The sequence below is a fragment of the Acomys minous genome (genome assembly GCF_964271855.1).
Source record: "Acomys minous genome assembly, chromosome: 14".
NCBI classification, from domain to species: Eukaryota; Metazoa; Chordata; class Mammalia; order Rodentia; family Muridae; genus Acomys; species Acomys minous.
The window spans coordinates 88,768,401-88,785,875 of record NC_140496.1 but is presented as its reverse complement, the minus strand read 5'-3'; the positions used below and the strand labels follow the sequence as shown (position 1 = coordinate 88,785,875).

General features: G+C 40.5%; 1 protein-coding gene across 6 annotated transcripts in view; it reads left to right on the top strand.

Moving 5' to 3' along the window:
- Positions 1–17,475, top strand: part of LOC311583559 (uncharacterized protein) — an 88,515-nt gene that overhangs the window by 57,064 nt on the left and 13,976 nt on the right. For 2 of the 6 annotated variants that reach the window (XR_014774569.1, XR_014774570.1), the window contains exon 2: positions 8,219–8,665. The exons of 1 other annotated variant lie outside the window; for it this stretch is intronic. Coding sequence is in view for 1 of the 5 variants with exons in the window: in XM_084757282.1 (XP_084613408.1) it covers positions 3,620–3,777; positions 3,876–3,913 (196 nt within the window). In the remaining 4 variants the exon portion in view is untranslated. Of the gene's footprint in view, positions 1–3,619; positions 3,981–8,218; positions 8,666–17,475 lie in introns of those variants that run through there. 3 more of the 6 variants (XR_014774571.1, XR_014774572.1, XM_084757282.1) reach the window with 2 other exon arrangements.

Sequence of the window (17,475 nt, the reverse complement as noted above, 5' to 3'; positions counted from 1 at the left end):
GATTGGTGGGCAGGGTCACTGTCCTGTGGATTGGTGGGCAGTGTCACTGTCCTATGGATTGGTGGCCAGGGTCACTATCCTGTGGATTGGTGGGCAGGGTCACTGTTCCTGTGGATTGGTGGACAGGGTCACTGTCCTGTGGATTGGTGGCCAGGGTCACTGTCCTGTGGATTGGTGGCCAGGGTCACTGTCCTATGGATTGGTGGGCAGGGTCACTGTCCTATGGATTGGTGGGCAGGGTCACTGTCCTGTAGATTGGTAGGGTCACTGTCCTGTGGATTGGTGGCCAGGGTCACTGTCCTGTGGATTGGTTAGCAGTCAGGTCACTGTCCTGTGGATTGGTGGGCAGTCAGGTCACTGTCCTGTGGATTGGTTAGCAGTCAGGTCACTGTCCTGTGGATTGGTGGCCAGGGTCACTGTCCTGTGGATTGGTTAGCAGTCAGGTCACTGTCCTGTGGATTGGTGGCCAGGGTCACTGTCCTGTGCATTGGTTAGCAGTCAGGTCCCTGTCCTGTGGATTGGTCAGTAGCATGTATGAGCTAACAGGCTCTCTGAGTCCTCAGTGGCTGCCCCACGAGTCTTGTCCATCCGCAAAGCTGCTGCTCTATGAACAGGCACTGCATTGAGCAGGCACTGAACATTTTGCAAAGAAGAAAATGATGAAGCTGGACAAGGGTTAAGATTTTTCTTCCAGATGTTTTTCTAATTTACTTTCAGTCAGTGGGCAGCTGTGTCTATCATACATGTCATGGTGTTTTGAAACATGCATATTTTGTGAAATAAGAGGTCTTTTCTCTTTATCTTCAACATTTGTTCTACTTCATGCTTTTATGTTAACCATTCTACCAGATCTAATGCACCTTCATTTTAATTTTTATTTCCACATGATTAGTTAAACGGAACATTTCTTCATATTATACTGGCTGTATGGATGGCTTCTTGTGAGATATATTCAGGTTCTTCACCCAATTTTAATATCCTTATTATTAGGCTATTGAATTAAATTTTTTAATTTTTAAGTGAATAGCATATATTTCAATAAAACAAACATAATCCTCATAAATGATAGTATATGCTATAAAGTCACATTTTTATCATAAGAGATAAAATTGATCAATTTTCAAGTAGTAAAAGTAGATTACAAAATACATATGTGTTTATATATAACACTCATGCATAATACGTTACTATAAAGGCAATTCAGCTTCTACTATATAATATTAACTATACATGTACATGCATTTGAAAAATGGAGCTACAAAGAAATAGACCAACATTTTGATAACCATCTCTTGGCACTTGTACTCTAGTTGATTAATTTTGGTTGTTCATTGAAATAAAGAAAAAGAAACAGAGCTGGAGAGTTGGCTTAGTGGTTAAGAGCATGTCTGCTCTTCCAGAGGTCCTAAGTTCAATTCCAGGCAACCACATGGTGGCTCACAACCATCTGTAATGTGACCTAATGTCCTCTTCCTGCATGCAGGTATACATGCAAATAGAGCACTCATATAAATAAAAAGATCTTTTTTTAAAAAAAAGAAACATGTAAGCTTACTGAAAATAAATATTCTCAAGAGAAAGAAACTGAAGAGTTATTGTATGACATTTATTTATTTACATTTGTGTCTTATGTGATTGTGAATGGGCGGGGGGAGGGGCAGAGGACAATTTGTAGTAGCCAGCTCTACCCTCTCACTATATTGGTCCAGGAGTGGAACTGAGGTAAAGATATCATGTATTTTAAATAATGAATTTACAATTTGAGAATATTTTTCTGACCTGATTATTGTGTCCTGATCGCTTTGGAGATTGTTTCATTACATATAGAAGCTTTTTAGGCTAATAGAATCCATTTCTCTATTTTTGGTTTTGTTTCCTCTGCTTTTATGATCGTGCAAATTTCTAGTTTCAAATTTAAATCTTTGATCTGTTTTGAGTTAGCTTTTATATATGATGTGAGATGGAGCTTAATTTTATTTATCTTCACATGCGTGTCTAGTTTTCTAATATTTCTCCTTGTATATTCTTGGCATAGTCATTAAAAATTATTAACTATAAATAATAGATTTATTTCTAAGCTCTCCTTTCTGTATCACTCATCTACATATGTGGTTTTAAGCTAATGTCATGCTGTTTTGACCACTACATCTTGGGACTATATTTTGAAGTAAGGAAATGTGAGTTTTCCAGATTTGTTCTTCTTGCTCTTGATATGTTCTTGCTTAAAACTTATTTTCAGAAAACTAAGAGCATTATTTTTTAAGGAAACAATTTCCTTTTGTGCCTACAACATTCTTGGAGTGAATCTCTTGTGTGACCTGAGTATCATCACCAAAACACCATAGTAAAGAGGCCTATAAGAGCTCAGTTTTTTAATGTTTTGCCAATTCCATGTTCCTGTAAAGAAGAGATTTTCTCCAAGTATCTCCTATCTACATTGAAATATATGAAATAATTAAGTGGAATATTATAATTCCGTAGCATATGGAATTTTTGACATACACATACAGAATGACCACCTGAAGCATCCTTAAGCTAAAAGCTAGGATTCCTCTATGAGAACGTAAGTTGTAAACTTGTCTCATTACACAAGTAGGAATATGTAACCAGAGAGCCTTTCAGTTCTCCAGAGAACACTATACACTTGTAAGCTGGGTCAGCACTCTGAAGAACCAGAACAGTAGGACTGCTGCTGTGAGAGGTCTAATTCCAGAGGCATTCAGCTTGAGAGCTCACATAAAACCTTCCTGAGGCAGAAGAATAAACTGCTAGCTCCCTTCAGATCTCTTGAATGTCTAAATGTTGTCTCTAGAGTTTCACACAGCCAGGGATGGATTACTATCATTCATTAATTGAAATCTAATGCTCCTACTTAGGTAAAAAAAAAAAAAAAAAAAAAGCAGCCCATTATTCATTCATCATCCCTCTTACTCCAACTCCAATAAAACAATACTTATTACTCAAACCAGGAGCTAAGAAAAATGACTACACTTTTTTCTGTTGGTGCCAAGGGTATTGCATACAGTTAGATGGAACCTAACCACCCCTCTATTAAATATAACTTTCATGTCATGGGACACACATGCAACCAAGCCATCCAGCCATGGGTAGTGGTTCAAAAAGAAAACACTGCAGTAAAATTTATGACAAAGGCATCTTTTACACTCAGTTTGTCTTTAGTTCAGGAGAAGCAGGCACATTCTAGCCAAGTTTTCCACATTACTTGTGAAGCAATCACCTCACAGACTGTTCATGGCAGAGCTGGCACCCAACCTCAAGTCCATTTTCACTAGTACAGACACCTTGATGTCACTTGGGTTGTCACATGTTTGAGAAAGACCAAAAACCACTAGTGAGGTGACCTTATGAGGAGTTTGTGAAAACTGGTTTGACCGTTACTGATCCAGTTTGAAGAAGAAGGAGAATTAGTTCTCCAAAATGACACCCTGATAAGTGGAGGGACGCATTGCCACGCATCCATGGACAGCTCAAGAGTTCAAGACCCAGAGGGAGAAAGAAAGAGTTAAACACTGCGCATTTGGCCATGGGAACAGCCTGTGCTTCTGGAGTGGGAGGAAGAGGAGCAACACTAATTGCTACTTTGTGCTTCTCCTCAAAGGTGTGCTAGAACTGGTTTCCCAAGCCTAAGTAACGCATCAGACGAGCTACACCTGCTTCTGGCACTTGGCATGTTCGTTCTTGCCTCTCCAGTCTATTTGTGCTCATTTCAGACTGGCTGCTGGTCCCTGGACTCCGTTCAGAGACACAGTGCGATCGGTGAGGATGAAGTGGTTGATGATAGCAACAGAAGACAGAAGTGTGGCAGGGCTGCCGCGGTGATGCTCCTCGGTTACAATTGGGTTTCTCTATTTCAGTTCAACTTCCAGGAAGACTTCAGTTGAACACAAGCTGAGTGCTTTCCCAGGTCCCTCCCTTAAGATGGATTCTGGCCTTTTGTTTTCCCATCGTCAGGGGAAGAGGTAGCCAGCAGAGTGGGAGCTGCCACATCAGCACCCAACAAAATGTTGTGCTCATACACTGTCAGTGTTCATGACCTTTGTTCTTAACCATTATGCTACGTTCCTCCAGTAGCTTTGACACTAGAGAGCTCCTGGAGAATTATGAAATTAAATTAGACTTAAAAGGGCTACTAGAATGTTCTGTGGGCAATAGCTACTTGGAAAATGTCTCTATATATATGTAGTGCTTTGTTTAAATTAACCCTTTCATAAGAAAAAAAAAACTTTTAAAAGGCCCAGGTTCACTGGGGAATGTCTATATACCGCAAATGCAAAGGCTGCTTGGGGGAGGAGTGTAACAAGATTAAAATCAGTGCCTGGGCTGCATAATGAGACTGATCCTGTCTCAAAAGCAAAAACAAAAACCCTCAATACTTAGATTCAGTCTAAGCAACAACAACAACAAAACAGTGAAATAATAAATTTGAGGTATATTTGCATTTTCTACTTTATCTTACATATGCATGGTTTTCAATTTCTCTTATTTGGGGGAAATTTCATACAAGTGTATACTATATATTATCATGTCTACATTCTTCCCCTATATAGACATAATACCCCCCAATATGCTACCTCCCAACTTCATGCCTTTTTTTTTTTTGATAACCCACTAAGTCTGATTAGTGCTGCCCATATATAGCTACAAAGCCAGCCACTGGGGCTTAAAACTCTACCCAGTAGCCAGATCCTCAATAAACAATAATTCTCCCTTCCCAGCAACCACACACTATCAACAGCCCCTCGGTGTGGCATGAAGTCTAGATATCACCTAAGCTATGCTGGGATTTTGGTTGGCTTAGTCTTGTATAGGTCTTGTGCAGGAAACCACAGCTCCCATGAGTTCTATGTGCCACAGCCATGTCAAGTCCCCGGGGCGGCGTTTCACAGCACCCCTCCCACTCTGAGGTCTTATGTTCTTGTCTCCTCCTCTGCTATGACATCATCCCCTGAGCTTGTTGGAGGGAGTGTCTCACTTAGGCCTGAGCACTTAGTCTGTTCGTCTCAGTGGTTGGACCAGTCATGTATCTCTCTCTATTGGCTGTAGCCCAAAGCGAGGTTTCTCTCATCGTTTTTTCTAAGTTTGCTCATACGCTGCCAAAGGAACTTCTCGAGCGTCATCAAGAGACACTAGAATAATCAAGTTAGGCTTTTCAGGGGAGAAAAAAAAAACCAAAATGATATTAAAATGTAAGTGTAAGAGTTGGCATGTTAATCCTAGGTAGTCTTTTATATATGAAGCAATCAAAGGAAAGCTAATTAAAGTATTATAGAGGAGAAATTATTCTGCTAGGCCTGACTATGTTACTGCAGAGGCTAAAGGAGGAGACCAGATCCAGCCGCATAGCAGCCATGCCAAACAGTGAGAGCCTGCACTCAACTGATGGATTCAAAAGTGAGGGAAGGTAAAGAGCTCTGTCACAGTAGAAAAGATGAGTGAGACACGCAGAGGAAGAGGAGGCTGAGGGAGTCACCGAAGATAGCCATAAACTTTCAGGACCCTGACTGCCAAGGTCAGGTACTAGAGATTTGGAGGAAAGTGAAGTGAGCGGAAAGACACATAGTTCAACAGCTTTTGGGAGAGGAGATAACTAACTACATTGATCTGGAATCATCAGATATTTGATAGATAAACTGGATACATACTCCAGGATGAAAAGGAAGAACAGACCACTTCTGTTGAGGAATACCAAATATGCTAGGAAGAAAGATATCACAGGCATTAAATAAGTAGATTCTTCAGCACCAGGGGGAAAAGATTTCGGGAAACCAACAGTTACCAGATTGGCTAAATAGAGATCTCCAGAACCATGGAATGAATAGTACTAGATTAAGGCTCTGAAAAGTCAGGCTGTAGATGGTTCTGCGGTTAAGAGCACTTGCTGCTTTTGCAGAGGAGACCGGTTCAGTTCCCATCACTCACAAGGCAGCTTGCAACTGTCTGTTAGCTCCTTTCAGAGGATCTGATGCCCTCTTCTGGTCTCTCCGCAGGCACAAGGCACACACGGGTTGTACAGACATGCAGGCAAACAAAAGACCCACGCACATAAAAATAAATAAATCTCAAAAAGATAAAATAAATGTGTATGCATCTATACATAAATGTTTTTTCTATATCTATTTGGATGTCACCTGGTGCTATATTTTCAACTTAGACAATTATAAAATTCCTTGTGAAGTTTTAAAAATCATATATAAGAGTGAGAGAAGGCTCAGTCAATAAAAAAAAAAAAGTGCCATCCAAACACAAAGATTTGAGATTGGACGCTAGGACTCCTGTAGAATCCAAGAGCAATAGTGTGCGCTGTATGTAACCCCTCATTCTGGAGAGACAGAGGGTCCTTGGAGAGTGCTGGCTACCAAGCATGGCTGAATCAGCCAGCTTCAGGTTTAGTGAAAGACTCTATTTCCAGAAGTAAGGTAGTGGGTCCATGAAAATGGCTCAGCAGGTAAAGGCACTTGTCTAAAAGGCTCATAACATAAGCTTGATTCCTAGAAAGCACATAAAGATGAATGGAGAAAACCAACTCCACAGTCTCTCTCTGACTCCCATATATATGCTATGACAGATGCATTCACACACACACACACACACACACACACACACACACACACACACACAAGCACACTGACACATATACAAACCAGACACATCCATAACATAGACACACCAGATACACACATACAGGCACACTCACACATGCACACACACCACGCATACACACACACACATACGACATACCCACACACACAATACACCAAGCATACCCACAATTACACACACATACACTAGATACACACACACACACACAGGCACGCACACACACCACGCATACACACACACAGAGGACATACCCACACATACACAACATACCAGGCATACCCATAATTACACACACACACACACACACACACACACACACACACACACACACACACATGCATGCATTATGTATGTCTAGGCACGCACAAGTAATTATCTGCACAAAAAAATAAAATAAAAAATTTAAAACACATAGAAGAGTAGCCAGTAAACTTTTCTACTCGCTGGAATAACTTGTTGGAGGTTGGGCTGATGTATTTTGATGCTAATTACTGCTTGCTCTCTCTGCCCCACCTGTACCTTTCCTAAGAGCCTAACCTATTTGACCAATAAAAGACCATCACACCTGGGCAAGACAAATGGGATAGGTGTGGCTAAGGTCCCAGGGGTTGGGAGACAGGGAGACTCTTGGGAGAAAGAGAGACCGGGAGGAGAGGAGAAGAAGGTGGCACCATCATGGGTTAGGTAGAGATGCACATGGCCAGCATGGATAGAGATTTGTCCCAGATGAAAAACATTTGCAAGTAAATGGGATTATGCATGGGAGGTAGCTTGACAGAAATTATTAGAAGCAGAAGGCATGGGATTGGGGCAGGAATTCCATACCTGCTCCACTATGGGAAGTAGTTTAGGGGATTAATATCTGCCTTGCCCCAGGTTAACTAAGGCTATTTTAAAATATAACAGGGGTGTGTGTCCTGATTGATTGCTAGCGGATTAGAAAATACTGCCGTAATCATAATTATAGGCCTGATAATAAACATTATTAGGCGATACTGGTAATTTAGCTGCAACAATAACTGCTACCTCTTCCCTGGTTGCCTTGAATAGAGACACCTTAAATAAGTTCTCGGATGAAAATCTGACAAGAATATTAGAAAATTAGCTCAAGTCTTCACCAGAGTAAGCTTCCATGAACAGTTGAAAAAAAAAACATTTAATTCAGTAGACTGTGCTAAACATGTGACCTTATTTAAAGAGCACAATAATAAAATGCTTCATTTCATAGCACGTGCTATGTAGGAAATCAAAGGAAACTAGGACCAAGAAGGAGTAAGGGAGCTACTATTACATTTACTGCTTCAAAATAACTAGCAGGTTGGCTTACTATATTATGTATTAAGTGGAAGAGACAATTACAAAATCAATATGTGAGAAATGTTCCTATTCCTAGGTTATCGAAAGTAAACTTTCTCATGGTCAAACATTTGGCATCACTTTCCTCTCTATATCCTTAATGAAGATCCATTAATATCTATAACGTGAGGGAGTGTCTCCATGCAAAAGCCCAGCAGCCATTTGAAAGCGCTGGTTAGGCCGCAGTGAGTTCACTCTCTGGCAGACTAATGCCTTCCCCCTCTCCCTGTTCCTCACGCAGGCCTTCTCCAGCACCTCCGTCTGAAATACTGAGACGTCTACCTCTTTCCCCAAACCCAAGATCTGCAAAAGCAAACATGATGCTTTGATTGTAATTCAGCCAAAAGTAGGGAGAAATCCACATTGCCTGCCTCATCTTTACTGTGCAATTGCTGCTAGTACCCAAACTGTTTCACACCTGAGTCCCAGGCTGGATTCGTGTCTGACGTTCACAACCACTAAACTCACATCTTTCCACTGTTGATAAAGCTAATGCAATAATCCAATCTAATGCAAATAATGGAGTATTTCTTTTTAACAGGAAGTTGATGAATTTAAAGGGTCCAGTTGCCTAGCTATGACAACCTAATCTGGAACGAAACTCTACATACACAAAATTCACTAAATAAAATAAAACAGTTGGTCTAAATTATATATATATATATATATATATATATATATATATATATCTGTGTGTGTGTATATATATATACATATATATAAATGTCAGAGTGAAGCTATCACCATGTATAATCTTTGCCATGTATAATTAATACGTGATAATAAAGCTTTTAAAAATTGTAGAGGAATATAACATGGATGTCAACGTTGATGTGTTAATGTTTACACGAAGTTTTCAGGAACTTCAGAGATCAAAGGAATTTTTTCAAAATGATTCTTTTGTCTTCACAGAGGATTTAAAAGTCATCGCAGGGCAGGCTTGCCAAATTTGCAAAGCAAAGCCATATTCTCTAGAAATATGTCCTTTAATTTTAAAGGCTGGTTCTCGTTTGGTTGGGGAAGAGTAACTGGTGTTCTCAACATGCCAAGAATTCAAGGTCCATCACAGCCATTCCCACATTTCATCAGGAGGCAAAATTCACACTGCATCTTCCATGCAGACAGGGATTTGGCAGGACTAATAGAAGAATGGAACTCTCTCCAAGCAAGAGCCAAGCCTTCAAGAGCTGAAACAGCGGCTCCCGCTGTGAGTAAGTGGGCAGACCCAGGCTGGGAGGCAGTGAGGGGAGCAGGGTTGCTTAACAGAGTGGATGAAGATGATCCAACTGGAAACGGAAGCCAAGACACAGTAAGAAAATGAAAAAGTAGCAATTTTGAGGGGAAAAAATAATTGTCACAATGATAAGAGTTACGAAGTCCAAGAGCATTAGGAAGAAGCCTGATTCCTTCTTTCAGAAGACTGAGGCAGGGGGATGGAGCTAATTATGGCCAACCTGAACTATACAATAAAACCCTGGTGAGAAAAAGAGAGGGAGAGGGAGAAAAAAGGAGAGAGAATTAGAAAGAGGTGGTCGGAAGCTGGTAAAATTGAAAATGGCTTACAAAAGGGGTAGAGAAAAATCTCAGAACACCACTTGAGCAAAACAAAGGGACAAAATCTAAGAACTTGTGTTTCTTGGAAGAATTTGTTTTAATGCATAGGTATTTTTCTACTTCTATGTGCTTGATTGAAATAAAGAAATGTTTTACACTAGATAGAAGAAGTTCTGGGCTATAGAGAGGTAGCTAGATTTTACCTTCTGAAATGCAGATATTATAGAGAAATGTTCCTATTGTACATTTCTAAAAGCTAAGAGGATTTTTTGAAAGTTTCACCACAGGATATTAAAAGTCCAAAAAAGACATAGTTAACTCAATTTAAATATTCTACAATGTCTGTATGTATGTACTAAAACAACCTGTTACCAATTTTATGTTTCTGTGAGTCAAACATAAATTTTAAAACACTTTAAAAAATAAAAGAAAGCAAAACAAAGCAATGTTACTTTTTGGAATTCAAGCTAAATGATCCCAGAACATGACCAGCTATTAGAAGATAAAACATCTCAACATTGGCAAGGCATTAGAATCCTCCAAAGTGCTTTAAAATCACTTACATTTTTCCATATCATTTTTTAATCACTTGTAACATTGTCAGTGAGATTTAAAAAGAAACAGTACCACCCTCTTCCTAGTTAAAAGCTTAGAAAGTTAAAGACTTTTACAGTAGCGTTGCAAGAAGGCATTTCTAGTCTTACTGGCCAGCCCCGGGAGGCCCTGATGTCACGGCATCTTTTCATGCTCTGCATCTCATTTGCTGTTTTCACTTTGAATTCTTTGTCATCCTATCATGAAACGTTGCTTCAGTGTGTTGATACCAAATCAGCACGTTGACTCCCAGTTCGAAGGATGCCCTCACTTGAAGCACATCATCCATAGGGGGAAACAGAGCTTCCAGCTCAAGTGTCCCGGCATCAACAGCTGACAGAAAAAGAAGGATATTGGTTTCAAATACTAAAAGGAAATTACTGGATTCCTGGGAAAGCATAGCGTTCAGAGAAAAATTAAGTGATTTTCATGCAAATTTCCCTGTGAAAACGTACTTTTTCAGAAAAATTATGCACTTGCTGTCATATCTCATTATCAAGAATTCATATGAGATATTTTTTAAACTGCTTGAATTTATAAAACAGCTGTTCCATTGTAGTTCTCAGATACAGATAAAATTGTTTCTATAACATTTCAGAGGGGCCAGAGCAACCAGTTTCTTTTCCTCTGTCAAATTTTTAATTTTTATTTGTGCACTTGTGAAACAGTCTCTCTACATTTAAAACTCAAAGAATTTTTCCTTTTCAGTGACCAGTGACCTCATTGACAATGCCGATAGTAGCACGGAGGAGGGATTCTTCCTTGCCAAATTTTCAGGTGTCTCTCCCAAAGAGTCTCCCTTTCTCCAGCAATTGTTTCCTGCTTTACGGCAAGCTTGGGGAGGCCGCTATGGGTTTTGCACCTTTCATGGATCCCTGAAGCGTGCACGTGTTATTTTTTATTGAAAATGGTTTCTTTTCCTACCATACTCCTCCCAGAACTCCCCCATCTCCCCTCCCATCTGGATTTACACCCTTTCTACCTCTCATTGAGAAAACAAACAGGCTTCTAAGGAATAAACATAAAATATAATAAGATAAACAAAAAATCCACATTGGAATCGGATAAAACAAACAAACAGAAGGCCAAGAAATAGACATAGACACAGAAACCCACTTGTTTGCACACTCAGGAATCCCATCAAAACCCAAAACTCAAAAAAGCCACAATATATATATATATACAAGAGAAATCTGTAGAGAGAGAGAAAGAGAATTAAAATTGAAAACAAAATAAGAGAAAGTTAACATTTACAATTAAACAAAATGCCTTCTCACAACATTATGACACAAGGAACTGCCGTAGATCGTGTTGAGTTCATTTTCTGTTGGCTGCCTTCTGCTGGACAGGCAGCAGCCTACCCTTGAGCGTACTTTATTTTCCAAGTGAGACTCCGTTAGAGAAACCAACATTATTTATTTGCAAGCCATTATCCACTAGAGGTGGCTTCTGGGTTAACTATGTGTCCACTTCACCTCTCAGCTCCAGGATCTCTCCTGGTGCAGGCCCGTGCTGCCTCAGACTCTCTTGAGTTTCTGTGTACATTGGCCCTGCTATGAATAAAAGTCCTTGCTTCCTTGGGATCCTTCATTTCCTCTGGCTCTTACATTCTTTCTGCCTCCTCTTCCTTAGGATTCCCTGAGCCCTAGGGGAAAGAATTTGGTGGAGACATTCTGTTTAGGGCTGAGTGGTCCAAGATCTCTCACTTTCTACATGATGTCTGGCTGTGGGTCTCTGCATTTGCTACCATCTGCTTCTCTGATGATGGCTGAACAGGCACTGACCTGTGACGTCATTAAGATTCCTTCTGTTTAGTATGCTCCTTTGGTAGAATGATAGTATTTAGTTCTACCCTTGGTCCCCGGGCTATCTAGTCTCTATCTAGTCTCAGGTTCCTGGTCACCCTAGCAGGTGTTGGGTATGGATTTTATCCAGTGGAGTGGACCGTTGGTCAAATCAGATATTGGTTGGTTACACCCACAAGTTTTGTGCCACCACTGTGCAGCATATCTTGCAGGCAGGACACTACTGTAGGTAGATCAAAGGGTTTGTAGTTGGGATGGTGGTTCCATTTCCACTTCAGGAGCATGCAGAGTGCTTTCTTGTACCAAAGACACTAGCAAGGAGGGGTGAAGGCTTGATGTAGATACCCGCTCAACTTCTCCACGTCCAATTAGTTACATAGGTTTTGTCTTCAGCAATAGGTCCTGGGCTGGCAGTTTCTGGAGAGCAACCTACATCCTGGCAACAGGCTAGGTTGTTTGGGAGTTCCCAGGGTGCCCCTTTGGCCAACAACTGAATTCAGTGTAACCCATTACCACTACTGGAAGCTTCATTTGCTGACAAGAGATGGAAAGTGGGGCTCTGTCTTTTCTATTATTTGACAATTTCACTTATGTATGTATTTTTTAAAAAACTTCTACTGTATTAGGTTTTCATACCACTCCTTAATTTTATCTGTCTCTCCCAGTATTCCCTCCCCCACCCTGTTTGATTCTCCCATTCCAGCTCATTCCATTCATAACTGTGTATTCTATTTCCCTTTCTTCCTCCATCAATCCCTTACTCTGTGTCTATAACCTCTGTGGTTCTACAGATTGTAGCATGTTTACTATTGACATAATAGCTAATATGCACACATAAGCAAATGCATATAATTTTTTTCTGGGTCTAGGTTACCTCACTCAGGATTTTTTTCCCTAGTTCCAGCATTTACCCGCAAATTTTATGATTTCATCTCTTTTTAATGGCTGAGTAATATTTCATTGTGTAATTGTACCACATTTTCTTTATCTATTTATCTGTTGAGAGATATCTAGTTATTATGAACAGAGCAGCAATTAACATGGTTGAGCAAGTGTCTCTGTGGTAGGAAGAAACATCTTTTGAGTATATGCCCAAAGGTGTATGGCTGGGCTTTGAGGGAGATTGATTCCCATCTCCCTGAGGAACCATTCCGTTGATTTCTATAGTGGCTGTACAAATTTGCACTGCCACCAGCAATAGATAAGTGCTCCCCTTATTTCACATCCTCATCAACATGATCTGTCATTTGCTTTATTGATCTTAGCCATTCTGATGGGGATAACATGAACTTGCAAGTAGTTTTTATTTGTTTGTATTTCCCTGATGACTAAGGACGTTGACTGTTTTAGTATTGCTTAGCCATTTGAGTTTCATCTTTTGAGAATTGTGTACCATCTTATGAGTTGATACTGAGTACTAAGCGGTTAAAAATAAGTACATTTCAACAGTGTAGATCAGCTAAAAAGGGAACTAGTCTACAATCGGAATACAAAAATAGCCAAAATTACATTTTCTATATATGTATGAAATAGGTCATACTGAATGATTCTCTGCTTGCCACTATTCAAGCCAAGCTGCCCTCATTCACGTGAACTGCATATACCCAAAGCTCATGTATCCACACTGACTCTTTAAAAAAAAAAAAAGAGCAGTTCTGACTAATTTAGTTCAGCTGAGAATTTTTCTTAACCAACCAAGGATGAACTCCCTCATGGCTCACAAGAACTTTCCTGTGACTTAGCTTTTCTTAGTGCCTCTCCGCTGGAGGCTATTATACCCTTCCTTCAATAAGCCTAACTCAACTTCAAGTGTCCCATCATGCATGAGGACTTCTCAAAGGTCTTTTCCTCCCTTGCAATATTAGTAGATTTACTATTAGTAGATTTACAAAAGCAAAAAACAGTGAGGAGGGGGGATGTAGGGGAAAGACTTGCCAGACCTGTACGTGCTCTCTTTGCTTTTGTTCATCCAGCATTTACATTTAACAACACAACACCACCTGGTGTCCCATAATTAGTCTCTTGTTAGGAGATTAAAAAATGAGAGTGCTGGAGAGGTGACTTGGCAGTTAAGACCACCTACTGCTCTTGCAGAGGACTTAAGTTCCCAGACCTGACATCTGCTGTCTCATAACAATCTGTAAGTCCAACTTCAGACTGACACTGGCCAGCTTCGTATTCCTGGCCTCCAACGGGCACCTGCACTCCCACGCACATGAGCACACATGGACATGCACAGAGCCACAACATTTCAAGTATGTTTAATAAGGGCTAGGGTGTTGGAACGTGGTCCAGGAATGGAGTTGTTTGAAGAGAATTCTGAGTACTTGTAAGGATGCTCCAAGAAAACCAGAGTCTTGTGACCTCAGCTTCTTCAAAACACAGAATTGTTCTTGGAGTGTGTTTTTGTGTTCCTCCCAGGTGTAGCACTTAGAAGAAAGTTTACTTCAGATTCTTTATTATTGCTCACTGATATTATTTGATTATATATCTCTATGGGAAAACATGTTTTTGCTATGGCCTGTCATTGTGATTGTATATAGCTTGAACTCATGGGAACTTCACTCAGGTAACCTTTCTTAGCCCTCAGAGGCTCTGAATAAAGTTGGCTATTGCATGGGACTCTACTCTAACTCATTTATTACCTCCATTCTGCCAGGTCCCACTGTCTCTAGAGTTGTAACACTGGAGAGATGGCTCAGCAGTGAACAGCACTTACAGCTCTTTCAGTAGATCCAGGTTTTGTTCCCAACACCCATGTGGCAGCTTACAACCAGTTCTAGGGCATCTCTTGTGACTTCCTAGGGGTCCTGTACAAAAGGAGTATACTTATTTACACTCGGGCCCAAGCCCACATAAATATAGTAAAATGAAATAATTAAAAATAAAGTGCAATAATTGTGCTGCTAGTTTTCTGTCAACTTGACACAAGATAGAGAGAGTCATCTGGAAGAAGAGAACCTCAGTTGAGAAAATGCCTCCATATGACTGGACTGTAGGCAAGAAAGCCTATAGGACATTTTCTTAATGAGAGATTGGCCAGGGAAGGCCCAGCCTATTGTAAATGAAAACATCCCTGAGCTTGTTATCCCGGCCTCCATCAGAAAACAGGTTGAACAAATCATGAGGAGCAAGCCACCAAGCAGCACCCCTTCGTAGCCTCTGCATCAGTTCCTGACTCCAGTCTCCTGCCCTATTTGAGTTCCTGCCATTACTTTGTTTAATGGTGAACTGTAATAGGGAAACAATAGCCAAATAAGCCCTTTCCTCCCCAACATGCTTTTGGTCATGGTGTTTCATCAGAGCAAGAACAACCCTAACCCAGTAGTAGTAACCCCAACAAAAATAATAATAAACCCATTAAAAATAAACATAAAAGTTAATGTGTAAATGTGTATTTATTTTGTTATGACTTTTGTATGTATTTATTTTGTGTATGTATGAATATTTATTGTGTATGAATTATATATGTGCCTCCTACAGGGCTTAGTTAATTCACAAAGAAACATGGCTGCTATGTTTCACCCATTGAGAGACCACACCTTCCCAAATATCCTTACAAAGCAAGGATGATCAAAATGTCTTGATCTCCTGCTGAAATGAATCACTAGCTGGGGGGCAGGGAAGTGGGGGGGAAAGTGGGGTAGGGCCTTGGGCAGGGCACACCTATAATCCCAGCACTTAGGAGGCAAAGGCAAACAGCTCTCCAAGCTAGCTTGAGGCCATCCTAATCTACAGAGTGAGTTCCGGGACAGCCAGGCAGGGCTACATAGAGAAACTGTCTCAAGAAACCAAAAAGAAAAAAAGAAAGGAGGGGGGGGAGAAAAGGAAAGGAAAAAAAGAAAAGAAAAGAAAAAGGTGTTACTATACCTTAAGTCATTTTCCATGGCAAAATCTTTAAAAGATTAAATTGGTCACAAGCAAGTCAAATCTCATAATCAGTTGTATAGAAACACTTTATTATGAGTAAGAATGTCCAGACTCCATAATACTTAGAGTCAGATTTTATCATCACCCTACAAAGAATAAAGAAAGTATAGTGACTATAACATAAGAAACAATGCTTGCAGTTTTTGTTGTTTTTAAAAAATATTTGTATTAATTCTTTGATAATTTTATACAATGTATTTTGATGACATTTACTACCACCTCAACTCTCTCCAGATCCACCCCTACCTTCATATTCACCCAATGCCATCATCTCCATCATCCTCTCTTGAAAGGAAAAAAGTCTAATCGAATTTGTGTTACCCAACTACTCTTGGGTGCAGGGACCACCCTGGAGTGTGATGGACAAACCAGGTGTCCCACCATTACAGAACTTTGATTCCTCTCTCTCTCTCTCTCTCTCTCTCTCTCTCTCTCTCTCTCTCTCTCTCTCTCTCTCTCTCTCTCTCTCTCTCTCCCAGAAGCTATCAAATGCCAATAGCTCTCAGCTAGAGAGTGGGACTTCATGCTCACCTCCTCACTCTATGCTGGGATTATGTCTGGCTTGCATTTGCATGGATCTTCTGCACGCTGTCACAATCCACTGTGAGTTCTTATGTGTAATGCCCCTGGTGTGTCTAGAAAATACTGTTTCCTTGTAGTCATCCACTACTTCTGACTCTTACAGTCTTCCCATCCCCCACTTCCTCAAAGATCCCTTAGCCTTGATGGAGAGGGTTGTGATGTAGACCTCCCATTTATGGCTGAGCACTCTGAAGTCTCTTATTTTTCACACACTGACCAGTTGTGAGACTCTATGGTAACTGCCACCTACTGCATAAAGAAGCCTCTCATGCGACCATATGAAGCTAAAAAGCTCTTATACAGCAAAGGGTAGCATCATTTGGATAAAGAGGCAACCTACAGAGTAGAGGGAAACCTTTATCTGCATCTGACAGAGGGTTATTATTTAGAATATATAAAGACATCATCATGAAGTCCACAGCCACCATCACTGTCTGTGCTGAGGCTGACGGCTGCTCTGCCCAGGGCCCCCACAGCTAACCTGAGATAAATATACACTGCATCAAAGAAACAATAATATTCATTTTTACAGATTTTTCTTTGATCCTGACTTAGTCTTTATATTTAGCTAAGTTGTTTACAGTTACTTCTAATTATGATGTCCTTACTTTAGGAGAATGAGGATATACATTAACAAAGGCTAAAACACTTCCTGTGTTTATATGACTGAAGTGAAATTACTCTGTGTAGTTCTAAAACGCAGACGTCTTCTACACAAACCCAAATCCGTTCCTCCCTGGCTAAAATTCTTTGCACTACTTCTATCAACTATATAAACTCCAAATTCCTGAATGTGAGTGGCCACCGTATTTGTAAACGTACACACGCCTCCAGACTGTCTTTCCTGCTCTCAAAAGGAAGCTCCGCCATATGCAGAGCGTCTCGTTCTTCCCGTAGCCCCTGTTAGACCCATCAATTTGAACACAGAAAGAGCGGGTGTCTGCTTATCAGCCTGTTTGCTTCAGTCTCACTCTGAGCCCTGTGAGTGCAGAGTGATGAACAGTAGTCAGATGAATAACCGTCCAAAACAAAG